The 14,879-nt window shown below is 36.0% G+C and overlaps 1 protein-coding gene across 3 annotated transcripts in view; it reads left to right on the forward strand.

Moving 5' to 3' along the window:
• Positions 1-8,035, forward strand: part of SLC6A15 (solute carrier family 6 member 15) — a 66,255-nt gene extending 58,220 nt beyond the window's left edge. For all 3 annotated transcript variants that reach the window (XM_023743143.1, XM_023743142.1, XM_023743144.1), the window contains 3 exons: positions 3,068-3,227; positions 5,370-5,532; positions 6,674-8,035. In XM_023743143.1, coding sequence (XP_023598911.1) covers positions 3,068-3,227; positions 5,370-5,532; positions 6,674-7,045 — 695 coding nt within the window. In that variant the 3' untranslated portion in view covers positions 7,046-8,035. The remainder of the gene's footprint in view (positions 1-3,067; positions 3,228-5,369; positions 5,533-6,673) is intronic.
• The last annotated feature ends 6,844 nt before the right edge of the window (positions 8,036-14,879 follow it).

Raw genomic sequence — 14,879 nt, forward strand, 5'->3', positions numbered from 1 at the left:
GCAATCCATGGTATATTCAATATTCTTCACCAACACCATAATTCAAAGGCATCAATTCTTCTCCAGTCTTCTTTATTCATTGTCCAGCTTTCACATGCATATGAGGCTATTGAAAACACCATGGCTTGGGTCAGGTGCACCTTAGTCCTTAAAATGACATCTTTACTTTTTAACACTCCAAGGGGTCTTTTGCAGCAGATTTGCCCAGTGCAGTGCGTCGTTTGATTTCTTGACCGCTGCTTCCATAGGTGATGACTGTGGCTCCAAGTAAAATGAAATCCTTGACAACTTCAATCTTTTCTCCGTTTATCATGATGTTGCTTATTGGTCTAGTTGTGAGAATTTTGTTTTCTTTATGTTGAGGTGTAATCCATACTGAAGGCTGTGGTCTTTGATCTTCATCCGTAAGTGTTTCACGTCCTCTTCTGGTAGTTAATGTCTCTAGGTAGGTAAGAAAATGAAATAATTTATCAATCTCGATGGCTGTTATTAAAGCCAATCAGCAAGCAGTTATTAAAGTACCAGTTTTGTATTGCATCATGCTTGCAGTTGAGGGATGTAAAGGATATAAAAGAAATTATAAGAGAGATAACAAAGATTTAAGAGAACCACATCTCCAAAAATAATGGTACTAATAATTAGGTTAGGCAGATAAGACTTGTGTATATAAAATAATAAGTTTTAATGTATACTGGCAGATAGCGTAATGGAGATTTTACATGCTATACAAATTCAGAAGAAGCAAAAGTCAGTATATGATAGAACTCTCAGAGAAAGAGATGGACATTGAATTGGAAAGGGGAGGGTCTTCTAAAGAGTTAGAGGATAGTTTTAGTAAACGTATATAAAGGGAAATAAAGGAAGCAGTAAGCAGGCCAGCCAGCCAGGAGTACAGGAGCGGCATTGGTAAAGGATGGGAAATAAGGTTGGAAAAAAATATATTGGGGATTTTGAATGCTGGACACTGGTTTGCGAGCTTCACAAGGCTCTGTTTTTAACCCTGAAAGATTCAGTAATAATTTTTGTGTAAACTACTCTCAAATATATACCTTTTATCAGGTGCAATGGCTAAGCACTTGGCTGCTAACCAAAAGGTCAGAGGTTCGAACCCACCAGCCGCTCCACAACAGAAAAGACCTAACAAAAACAGTATTTATCTTTATCTCTTACTTCTCTGCTGAGTATGTTGCATTAAAATTTTAGCAGTTTGTTATTTATATCTAAATATCTTCAATTTAGCTGAATCAAAAATGAGAAACTTCTTTATCTTTTCCCAGGAATCAGTCTCTACTTTTGCATTTTCTGTTTCCATTAATGTTGTCAATATCCTGCCTGATTCACAAGCTAACACACATGCATCTTTGCTTCTTTTTTCATCTTTGCCCACCATATACACACCATCCCCTTCTGTAATCTGAAGGCTTGCAGAATTAAGGAAGAACAACAGTGCAACAGTGTAGGGACAAAAAGCTACAAGATAATATTTGCTGACTTCCACTGGAAGACTTATTGGTCAGGGCAAAAGGGAATGAAAACTGTCTTCTCCCATTTCCTGTCTGTACCTCTACTTCAAGTCATATTTTACCTTGATGAAATATTTCTGCATCACCTCTGTCCGATATGTTTTTTTCTTCTCTGAAAGTAAAGTATGACTTAAATTTGAGTCACTCGTTATTTTCTCTCAAGTCTTTAGCAATACTGTCTGTATCACCTAGAATGTACTTTCTTTGTGTTTGCCTCATACTATAGTGTAATGAGGAGAGAGTGAAAGTGACACAGACTATGGAGTCAGACAGATCTGGGTTCAAATCCCAGCTCTGCCACTTTCAGCTTGAGACCTTGTGTACGATACTTAAATTTTTCAGGGTATTTTTTCTCATCTTTAAAATAAGGATGCTAATACATACTTCAATTGGAATATTATAAGAATTAAGTGAGGTAATTAAAATTTATTGTATACTGTACCAAGCATTTAAATATTTTAATATTTAGTAGATTGTAAGTAAACATTACTTTCCCTTTTCTACATTATGTATTTACAATGATGTATATTTATGTATAAAAAAATGTAACAGATAGAGATAAAAGCTAATTTAGCCCATACTTACTGAGATTGTTAGGGAACCACCATATGATTGAACCCATGGATGTCTGTTTTCTTCTCTCTATTACCTGCTCTACTTCTTTCAGTTTTACCCATCTCTGCTCAAAGGTAATTGAGAAATGGAATGTAATCATCTGTAATTTTGAGTGCTTCTTGACTGAAAGTGAGAGAATAAAGTGTAACATAAATATAGACATATTATATGGATTCTAAAAAGCTCTCTAATTTTTTTATTAATGGTACCTGGTCTAAAGTTTCTGCATCTGTTTGTTAGATACTACTGGGAAACTCATTTTATATGGTTCTTCTTGGTTGTTACTTGAATAATCAGATTGCCAACCCTGGCATAATTAGAATCCAAACTAAACTAACAAGTCTGCAGAGTAAAGGCATAGATTGGGGTTGGTGTTGAGTTTAGATCTGATCAGATATTACTATTTTTGCTTTAAAAATAATTGTATTTTAATCAAATATTAAAAATATGTATCTTATCAAAATACTCTTATAAGCCTCATTAGTCACATGGTGATTCAAAAATTTATATCTATTCCAAGACTATAAAAAGCCCATTAAAGGTAGAAATGACCTGTGAACATTTACTACCTGAAAGGTTACTTTGCTATTAAGAAGAGAAGTAGTCTATGGGAATTTATTCTTTTAAAATCTCTCAGTTGTTGCTGCATTTATTATTTCCATTTGTTAAATAAGTTTCCACAGGCTCAGGGAAATGAGTTGGCATCCTGTTTTACAATGAATTCACATTAAAGCCAGGGCTAAATCCAGGTCACCTGATTTCCAATCTGTTATATTCCACAGTATCTGGAAAGATCTTGCCCGTTTATATCATTGAAAAGGTATAAAAGTTAAAGCAAAAGTATTGTTTGAATATAATAATTCATAATGAAATTTCAAAGACTTCACTTTCAATAGAGGTTTGTTTTCTCATTGATTCCTTTTCTCCAGTTATCTGTTGTCTTCTGGCATTTTGTATTGGCCTGATATTTGTGCAACGCTCAGGAAATTACTTCATTACAATGTTTGATGATTATTCTGCTACCCTGCCTCTGCTAATTGTAGTCATTTTGGAGAATATTGCTGTATCCTTTATTTATGGCATAGATAAGTAAGTACATTTGCTTTTATGCATTTATTTTTCATCTCTATTTTAAGAAGACTAGTTGTTAATACCTATTTCATTTAGAAAAGGAGAAAAAATGAATAGAGGGGAAGTTCTTGACTGCAAAATTGAATCTTTTGCGGACTTTTCTTCATTCAATTATTTTAATAAAGTATATTCCCCTATTAGGTGATTAGATAAAATTGTGTAGACTGTAGTATAATTGGAGTCCTGGTGGTGCAGTGGTTAAGAGCTCAGCTGCTAACCAAAAGGTTGGCAGTTTGAATCCACCAACTGCTCCTTGGAAACCTTATGGGGCAGTCCTACACTGTCCTATAGGGTCGCTATGAGTTGGAATCGACTTGATGGCAACAGGTTTACAGATAGTATCATCTAGGATTCTGGAGTTTTGATTTAATTTTGGTAGATGATTATCAATAGTGAGTGTTGGCTATGTGCCTAGAACCTTGTGAAGTTCTACATTTCACAGTTGAGAAAACTCAGGCATAGAGAGAGACCAAGTGACTTGCTCATTACTCACCAGGACAGTGGCAGAGTTGAGATTCATACCCATTTCAGTTTAACTTTAAATCCTATGCTCCTAATTGCTTTGTTAGATGGTTTCATGAGGGGAATATTTGTGTCATAATACCTTATATAATATGAAAATTTTGGGGAAATGATATATCCTGCTGTGACTACTTCATCAGAGAAGTGTAGAACTCAGGAAATACTTGTAAATAAGAGAAAAACAGTTCAGAAATGAAGGTTAAATTGAATGAAAAGAGCACAAAGAAAATAAGCATAATGGGTAATTATTTAAGAAAATTAAAAGGTGAAGATAAAAAGAGGAAATATTAAATATAAACAGAAATTAAGCAATGATAAATCAACATATGTATAATATATATCTATAAAAATAATGGCCAGAATAAATATTAAAAACTATAATTCAGGGGAAACTTTTCTGAAATGCAGAACAACTTATTTTTATTTTGAAAGGGCACACAATGTACTTCGACATAATCTAGAATATTACTTCAAAGAAAAAGAAAACGAAATGGTGTATCCAGGCAAAAACAAAAAAGAAGTCATTTATAAGAGAAAGTGAACAAAACTTTTGAAAAGTACTATGCCATTAGACATATTTATAATACACAAGGAAAGAAAATATAAGCTACAGATTTTAAATCCAGCGAAACTGACATTCACATATAGTGACCAAAGACAATTACAAACATGCAAGAAATTAGGGAATATAGTTATAACGAGTCCATTTTGAAGAATCTAGTAGAGACCTAGCTTTATACAACCAGACAGACTGGAGAAACATCAATACAAGGACTGGTGGGTAGGCATTATATATTTTTCTTGAGATAAATATAAAGGGAGATAGATTACTATATAATGGCTCTAGGCTCTGAAAATGTTAGCACCATATACTGAAAAAAGGTGAATTTTATTTTATATAAATTATATCTCAATAAATGGCTTAGAAAATCAAATATAAATCTAATCAAGACTGTAAATATAAATACTAATTTACAAGAAATAGGAAGATCAGAAGCACGTGTTAAGCAACACTGTGGGGGTTAAATCAGCAAAATACAGACTGAAGAAAACTATAGGACAAAAAACCCAGCTGATTCAGCAAAAAAACTGGAAAAAAATAAAGTGATGGAGGGGAAATCTATAGATTAAAAGAGACTTGAGAGATACTGTGTAATGTGTAGATCTTCTTTCAGTTCAATCAAACACTAAAAATTAATGAGAGTTTGGAAAATATAAACACTGCTTGAATATTTGATGCTATTAAGGATTGTTGCTAAGAAAAAAAAATGAGATGGGATTTTTAATTTTTTGTAAGTGTTGAATTCATAGAATAGAAAGTCAGCAGAAGGAGGAGACTTTTCAGTAATTGGCTCAAAAGGGCTTTTGTCATATGAAAATTCTAGTGCTTACCCGATTTCATTTTATTTGATAAATGTTCTGAACTTACAATTTATATTCAACATGACCTTTTGATTTAGTGTAAAATATCATAGGGTTTCCGTAGCTAAACTCCTGTCATACCATTGACATCACGCACATTTATAAGGTGTGGTTATATTAACTGGAGCAGTAATGAAATATTTTCTTTTTATTTAGGTTTATGGAAGACCTAAAGGATATGCTGGGCTTTGCTCCCAAGAGATATTACTACTATATGTGGAAATATCTTTCTCCTCTAATGCTGTTATCATTGCTAATAGCTAGCATTGTGAATATGGGGTTAAGTCCTCCTGGCTATAATGCATGGATTGAAGATAAGGTAAAATGCAAAGTAGGAAAGTTAGATAAAATATATATAAAATGCCTTTTTAGAGATTTTTGTCTTTTATTTTATTCACAGGTTTTTTTTTTTCTTTTTTGTTGTTTAATGAATAGTTTTCTTATTCAAGGATCTTGAGATTTATGTTTTGTGCCCCCAAACATCTGTGATTTTCATCTATGATTTTCTTTGTACATTGTGGATTTCTTTAATACATTGGAAACATTCACCTTGTCCTCATTAAGATAGCTTTATTCATATTACCATAGACAATTTAATAACTGCTAAGCCTTTGACTCCAGAAAACATTAATCACATCTCCAGAAATATTATTCCTGTTAATTTATTAAATTGTTTCTGAGATCCATTTAACAATGAAAATATGCATTAGTCATGCTGACATCTTTTAAAATAAGTAAATATTGAAGTAAAGTTTTTATTATAGCTGCTTTATATTAGCAATGAATATTTCAATTTATGTTTTCCAGTCATATTAGCTACAAAATAACATGATCATGAGAGATAGTAACCATTATCAGAGTGATGATTTTTCATAGCTACCCCCAGTCTTTAGCTATCCAGTGGCCAATAATTTGATATAATAACTTAACGGAGGCATAAACAAGTCTATTATCTCATAAAAATCCTTGGGACCAGAGGTGCTTCAAAATTTAGATTTTCAGATTTTAGAACGATAGTAAGGCACATGTAACAGGCATCTATTGCTTTGTAACAAACTATGCCAAAACTCAGTGACGGGAAACAGCAGTTATTTATTAATTTCACTGTTCTGTGAGCTGGGCAGTTCTTCTGTTGGCCTCACTTTCAGCATTCAGTTGCATTCCTCTGGGAGAACTGGTACAGCTTGGCCTCTCTCTCCAGGTGGCCTTTCATTCTTGGCTTCTTCACAGCATCATGGACTCAGGGTAGCATTCTAAGAGAACAGTAACAGAAATTGCAAGGCCTTTAAGGCCTAACCTCGGAAGTCTCTTAATGTTATTTCCACTGCATTGTTATTGGTCAAAGCAAGCCACAAGACCAGCCTAAATTCTTTGCTTAAAAACCTGAGATAAGTATAAATGTTTTCGTGTATGTGCATAGAAAGATAAATTCTTAATAATTATTTTTTTGGCTCTAACAGGCATCTGAAGAATTTCTGAGCTATCCACTGTGGGGAATGGTTGTCTGTATTTTGCTGATGGTCCTGGCGATACTCCCTGTCCCAGTGGTCTTCATCATTCGTCGCTGCAACCTCATAGATGATAGTTCTGGTAATTTAGCATCCGTGACCTATAAGAGGGGAAGGGTCCTGACAGAGCCTGTTAACTTAGAAGGAGATGACGCGAGCCTTATTCATGGAAAGATATCAAGTGAGATGTCATCTCCAAATTTTGGTAAAAATATTTATCGAAAACAGAGTGGATCACCAACTCTGGATACTGCTCCCAATGGACGGTATGGAATAGGGTACTTGATGGCAGATATGCCAGATATGCCAGAATCTGACTTGTAGCTGGGGGAAGAAATCAGCATGTTTTCTTTGGTTCATTTTTATCATTGAACATTGGCTCTTTTAAGAGAAGCATTAGGCTTCGCTTATCAGAGGGCGATCTCAGGTGTTCCATGGCTGTGACCTTTAATCCTGACAGTATATGTACATTCAACTAGAGCATTCGTTTGGATTCTTTACTTTACATTTCCGCTGAAAGGATTACAAACAGCTTCCCATGACTGAGGTCCATGTTTTGTCAGAATTTTTTAAAAATAATTTCAGTGTATTTTCAAGTATTTCTATCTCTAAAAAACAGGTGTTACCTCAGTTTCTAATAATTTCTGGATTTAGTAGTATTAGCAATTCAAAAATGGTATACCTTAAAATTTATGAGTTTACCTTCTGGGTAACTCCCAGTATTACAGCGAGCAGTTCTGTAAGTTCGTGCCTCTCAGCACATTTTCATGAATATATTGTGTAGATAGGCTGTATTTACTTGTTAGCATTGATACTTTCTTAGGCAGTTAGTGAAGAAATCTGCAAAATATTTTCGTATGTAGTAGCTATATAGAGCAATAGCATCAAAGAATAAGAAGGCACTAATACTAGGATGAAAGGTTAGATTCAGAGTTGACTGGGGATCATGTGAGTGACAGCTATATGTTTTGTGTAAAATATGTGTGTGAAAATGATCTAAGAGTAAGTCACTCAGCAGTCTCAAGAATTATGCAGATTTTGCATTTTTCTATGCCATGTGCCTAAAAACCTACTTCATATTTATTGTGGTTCTGAGATTACTTATAGTATATTTATATAATATACTTGCAGTGCATATAGATGTATATTAGTACTCTAAGTACTGATTTGAAAACTTGAAGCAAGATAGCATTTTATTTCGTATCTTTCTGTTTTGCTTCTGTTTTATGCAAATATAAATCCTTTTTTTAAAGTGATTGTTAAAATTGTATGGCATTACATTTTAATCTATGAATAAACAAAGTTTAAAAATGATGTTTGTTTTTCACGTTGATTTTTCTTCTATCATGTGAACAAAATTATTTTGAGTTTCCGTTAGCACTTAGGCACTTCATAGTAATTAATCATCAAATAACAAATACAATTAATAGATTGATTAGTAGAGCTACCACCACCTTAGAGACAAAGGAAAATTAGAGTATTCTGGTTAAATGGTATTCTAATGTAGTTTTACAGTTCTTTAAAAAATACTTTCAGTCTCCAAGGAAACCGTATGTACCATTGAGTGCTTGCTGGGTCAGTGTTGTTTCTGATGTCTAAAAAATTATGATTATTTTAAAATGAAACTTTTGTATATATGAAATTAGAGAAAGCAAAGGAATCTCATTGAATACTATCTAGTTAAAAAAGCTTTTATAACTGTCCTACCACTGTAACAGTTACATTTTAAAATAATAAAAGATGTAATAGCAAAATAGAAGAGACTTCTGAAAATCAGCCAATGAAAACCCTATGGATCACAACAGAATATTGCCTGAGATAGTGCTGGAAGATGAGTCCCCTAAGTTGGAAGACACTGTACATACCAGTGGCTCCAACAACGTACTTGTGCACACCAGTGATTGTGAAAATGGTATAGGACTGGGCAACGTTTTGTTCTGTTGTACTGTACACACGGTTGCCATGAGTCAGAGCCTTTTCCACAGCAACTAACAACAGCAAAGTATACTCAGCATATGCATTAGTTCATTTTGGCCAGATGTTCTTGCTGCAGTATAGCTATATGTGAACACACACTGCATTTCAACATTTTAGATATAATTCCACTGGTGACTGAAAGTTTTAGTTTTTATTTTCATGTTCACCAATATTTTGTATGTCTTTAAAATTTTAGCATATTTTATTAATGGGCAATATATGAACATCATACGAAACTTAAAATATTTCATCAGTTTCCCTTCCAGCGTTTCCCCTAGCCACACATTTTCTACCCTTGAAGGCAACCACCATGACAAGTTTCTTATGTATCCTCCTGGAGATACTCTACGTGTATGTACATATATGTTCTGTAATGACAGCATTCTGTATTCTCTCTTTTGCATCTTATTTCAATAAACAATTTATCTTGGGCAATGTTTCATTTTAAGACACAAAGATCTGCCTTATTATTTCATCAGTTGAAGGAATAAATTTTATTTATGAACAAAATATTGGTGAATCAATATTTTCTTTTAAAAGCAAGTCCCAGGATTATAAAGTTTGTAACCTTGTCACCCTTTAACTTATCCTGATAATGCGTTGCAAATAGCACTCTCTCTCTTTTCTCCCTCTCTTGACATTATCTAAAGTTTGGATGTCTGCCTTCCACTTAGGAAGAGGTCTCCACCCATCTATTTACAAAGTAATACGAAAAGGGCAGGAATCTTATGTTTGAGATGGAAGAGAATTTAAACTCCTTCTAATGACCTCATTTGGTAGATGAGGAAACTAAGGGATAGAAGTTAAAGTGAAGTGAACAAGGTTTTCTCCTTTTTTCTTCTTTCATGCAGTCAGTCTGTCAGCTGTTCATTCGTTTATTCATTGATTCACCCTTTCTTTCAGCATCCATCACCAAGCATCTATGTTATTCTTCGTACTAAGACAGGACACCATGTAGAGAATAAAATGTATTCAGCCTTTCCCCCATTTTCTTCCCTTTGTCAGTGAGACTGTTATGGATTGAATTGTGTCCCCAAAAATATGTGTTGTAAATCCTAACTCCTATACCTATACTTACAATCCCATTTGAGAATGTGTTTTTTTTGTTATGTTAATGAGACAGCATTAATATAGGATTTTTCTTGAGTCAATCTCTTTTGAGATATAAAAGAAACACAGGTCAGTGGCAGGGAAGATAGATGCCATGCCACATGAAGATCACCAAGGAGCCAAGGAACACCGGGCCTACAGATGCTGAAAAGAGACAAAGACCTTCCCCCAGAGCCGGCAAAGAATGCCTTACCCTAGAGCCTGCTCCCTGAATCCGGACTTCTAGCCTCCTAAACTAGGAGCCCTGGTGGCACAGTACTTAATCACCTGGCTGCTAAATGAAAGGTTGATGTTTCAAATCCCCCAGGAGATCCACAGGAGAAAGATGTGGTGGCCTTGGAAACCCTATGAGACAGTTCTACTCTGTGCTATAGGGTTGCTATGAATTGGAATCGACTTGATGGCAATGGGTTTTAACCTCCTAAACTGAAAAATAAATTTCTGTTTGTTAAAGCCACTCACTACTGGTATTTCTGTTACAGCAGCACTAGATAACTAAGACAGACGTCTCACCTGTCCTTCTCTAGGCAATGTAGTAGTTAATAAATAATAGTATGAAGTATCAACATCCTCTGAAATTTGAGGGTACTTGCATTTGTATTACTTTCCACTGCTTCTATAAACTGCGGCCTAAACTTGCACGTAGATGTGACATATCCAAGTATTGTCTATCTTCAAGTGGAAGATAGGCTGGGGAGTGTTGATAGGAATTAGGTGATAGAATATTTGGAATAGAAAGAACGGATGAGGGAGAAAATGCGCTCAGTATTAGGAGTCTGAGTCGTGATAAAGGAGTCCCTTATCTTGGTGCAGTGAGCTCTTAGGTGCTATGGATGGTTTCCCAGTCCAACAAGGGCATGTATTAACACTACTTATAAGTAAAGACACACAAAACTAATGGTCATGAAATACTTAGAGAACAATTGAATTCTAAACTGTCCTAGACTAATAACACCAAGTTTCATAAGGAACTGTAGTATACTGGATTACATTTTTTTGTTGTTTTAGAACTAAACTCTTGAAGAATGAGTAGGACTTCTATAATTGGAAAGGGAAAGGCAATGAGACAATGTTTGGGCAGGCATGACTGAGTAAGCCAACCCTAAACCCGTTGCTGTTTAGTCAATTCCAACTCATAACTCGGCTGCTAACCAAAAGGTCGGTGGTTCGAATCCACCAGCCGCTCCTTGGAAACCCTATGGAGCAGTTCTATTTTGTCCTATAGGGTCACTATGAATCGGATAAGCCAACCTTACTATGTATGAAAATGTGCTTCGAAGGAGAAATATTTGGAATACGTTTAGTAGAATTAGACTAAGACAATCTTGAAAGCCAAAGTTATCTATGATGAGAGATGAGGGACATTGCTGTAAATTCTTGGGCAGAGTGAGGCAAGGTCATAGTGTTATTGTAATATGCAGGATGGATTAGTAAGAGGAAACTATTACTTACAATATTAATGCCTACCTTGTGGCAACCACTGTACATACATTATATCAATCTTTCACAAAACCTAGTAGGTAAGTTATTTGTCTTAATTTTGTAAGTAAGACAACTAAGCCTCAAAAGATTGAATAACATGTGAGTGGTAAAGATGAGATACAGATTTTGTGTGTCCTATGTCAAAAGTTCTTTCACTTCTCTTCCCATGATATTTCTCATTTGAAGGGAATGTAGAATAAAAGCAGAAGCTCCAATGATGATGTGGTACAAGGGAGCCCTGGGCTGTGATAATAGCAGTAGGGAGAAAAGGCTGCACCAAAAGATTTTGCAGGAAGTGGTGGTAGGATGTGGTAGCAGCATAAGAATAGAGCAAGACGTCTTAATAAATTCCATAGATCCCTAGGGGTTCCAAGGATGTAATTTCTTGAAAGTATATTTACATTTCCACATGTCTGTGTTTATGTTCATTGTTTTTTGGCAGAAGTTAATTTTTCATCAAATGCTCAAATGGGTATGTGGTCCTAGAAAGTTTAGGAGTCAAAATATTGTGATTTTTAACTAAAATTTTGCTTTGGAGTCCTGTTTCCTTTTCAAAGACATACATTCTAACCTACTGAACCACAATCTTTTTGGGATGGGTGCCGGACATGAGATTTTTTTAGAAACTTTAACTCATTCTAATGTGGGTATGATGTAAAATATAAATCCTAATTGTCTTCTCTCAGACAGAATGGAAATGAAGTTATAACTAACTTATAGTAGAGGAGAGAAATTATTTGAGTGGGTAGAAGTTGAAATTAATTTAAAAAAAAATTTCAAAAGTAAAATATCTTCCTTTGAACTTATTCCCATGGTTACTGTGTTCCATGAATACTCCCCAAAAGGATCTATATCTATGTTTATTGAATATGAATAAAATCAATATCAATTATAGCAATTACATAGATTATCCCATAAATTTAATCATAATTTTTTTTTAGCAATAAAGTTTTGACAAAAAAGAGAAAATAATAAAACTATAGAAAACCGTTGGAAATGTTAAAGATAACACTTGCCATAAGCCATCTATTACTGAGTGTAGCATATTTTTATCTGTGTAACTTGGGACTGAAGTAAAATATTCCACTTTGTTTAGCATCAAATGACTGACTCCAAAACTGGCTCATCTTCTAGTTACTCTGTCATCCATTCCTACCTAAAACATTGCATTAAAAATGCCTATCATGTGGATATAAGAAGGGAAAGAGGACTAGGGCATGATCTTATCCTAAACTCAGTGCTTTCTGGATTCCACTATTGCTTTAACACACCACAGTCATCCTGGTCATTTCCTTCACCACCACCAAAACACACGTGCACACACAAGCACCTGGTTTATATGAACAGCCAGAAACATGCCATGTGGTGCCTGTGCAGTAACCATATATGGTGCCATGCAAATAAATCATGCCCATAGATTAATGGTGATATCCCAGCTGCCTTTCCATTTCCCCTGATTGCCTTTTCAGGGTCTATTCAATTGCTAGTAAAGAAGATAAATGCTTTCTAGAAACAATTGCCATTTATTTTTCTGCGAATACAATTTTCTCAGGAAAGGGCCATAAAATTAGTTGTAAAAAATATGTTGTTTCAATGTCATAAAAGAGTGCTTATAAAAAAAAAACAACAGAACATGACGCCTTAGTGTATCCCAATCCCAGAACACAGAGTAAACCTTAAAAGTGTCATTCATGGTAGCAATGTGGCATTCATTTGATTTGCTCATCACTAGAATTTACCCACATAATTGAAAAGGTTAATAGAGTTCATATATGCAGACGGCTAGCCTATTCTCATTCCCCCTAGAGCACTCTCTTGTCAGGAATATGCCTTTTTTTCTTCTTCATTTTTAAGCTTTCCTTTAATTTCAGTAAATTTTAAAAGGATCAACGTAGGAATATTAGAGGTCAGTCAAATCAATATCTGGTGGAATTGGACAATGAAGATCGCCTCTCTGAACAAGAGGGAACCCGGATGGTCCAACCTCTATTAAAAATATAAAATAGAAGTTTGTATATTGGCTTTATGATTTCTAAGTTATCTAGTGTTGCTATAATAAATATCACAAGTGAATGGCTTTAACAAACAGAAATTTACTCTCACAGTTTAGAAGGCTAGAAGTCTGAATTCAGGACACCAGCTCCAAGGGAAGTCTTTCTCTCTCTGCTGGCTTTGGGGGAATGTTCTTGTCATCAATCTTCCCATGGGTCTAAGAGTTTCTCAGTGCAGGGAACCTGGGTCCAAAGAATGTGCTCCACTCCCGGCTCTTCTTTCTTGGTAGTAGGAGGTCCCTCTCCTCTCTGCTTGCCTCTCTTTATACCTCAAAAGAGATTGACTCAAGATACAACCTAATCCTGTAGATTGTTACCTGCCTCATTAACATCATAGAGGTTAGGATTTACAACACATAGGATAATTACATCAGATCACAAAATGAAGGACAACCACACAATACTGGAAATCACGGCCTAGCCAAGTTGATACACATTTTGGGGAGACCCAATTCATAACATTTCACCCTTCAACCCACAAAAATTCATGTCCTTGCCACATGTAAAACACCTTCATCCCATCACATCATCCCAAAAGTCTTAAATCAACTCCAAGTGCAAATTCCATTCTGGGGCAAAATTCCTCTTCATCTGTGAAATCTAGAATACAAGTTATCTGCTTCCAAAGCACAGTGATAGAACAGGCACAAGGTAGACATTTCCATTACAAATGGGAGAAATTGGAGGGAAAGAAGGGATAACAGGCACCCAGCAAGTCCAAAACCCAGCAGAACACATTACATTAGCTCTCAAGGCTTGAAAATAATCCTCTGTTCTCTGAGACCATTTAGACAATGGTCCTACCCTCCAGAATCTGGGTGTTGGCCACACTCTCCGGATTCTGGGTGAAGGTCCCTTGGCCCTGGATTTCGTCTCCACCTTTCAGGCTCAATGGGCTGGAAATTCTGTTCTCTTGGATTTGAGTGATCCCATTCTCTAATCCGTCTGAGTGACTACTCTACCCCCTTGGCCCTAGTAGGCCCTATTCTTCTGCCCTTGGGCATGGCAGGCCCACCTCCTCAGCTTTGGGTACTGGATTCAGCCCCATCCCCCTAGTGCTAATGAATGGCAGCCCCCACACTCTGGAAGTGAGTTAGTAAAGATCTGACTCTTTTAAATGTAGGAGGCCATGGCCCCACCCTTTGAGACCCAGTAGGCCGTGGTTTCACCCTTTGAGACCCTGGAGGTCATGGCCCCACCTTTTGAGACTGAGGCAGTTCTGTTTCCCATGCTCCTTGTCTATTCAGCTTCTATTTTCTGGTTCCTTGGCCTGTCAGCCCCTCAGGCCTATTGGGCTGGCCCAGCTTCTGCCCTGCTCAGGCAAGTGTTACAAAGCTCTTTAGCTCTACCAGTAAGTGCCCAGAGGCACCCCACTCTGCCAGTAAGCCTTGGCTCAAAGGCGCTCAGCTCTCTCACTCCGTGAGTTGGCTCCCATGCCATCTCACGCTGATCTCCTGGTTTTGCTGTCACCATTTCTCTGCCACTGCATCTTGTCATCTGTGCCGTCTCTGGTGTTACAGCTTTCCTCACTTCTTCTG

The sequence above is a fragment of the Trichechus manatus genome, unplaced genomic scaffold (assembly GCF_000243295.1).
Source record: "Trichechus manatus latirostris isolate Lorelei unplaced genomic scaffold, TriManLat1.0 scaffold00238, whole genome shotgun sequence".
Classification (NCBI taxonomy): domain Eukaryota; kingdom Metazoa; phylum Chordata; class Mammalia; order Sirenia; family Trichechidae; genus Trichechus; species Trichechus manatus.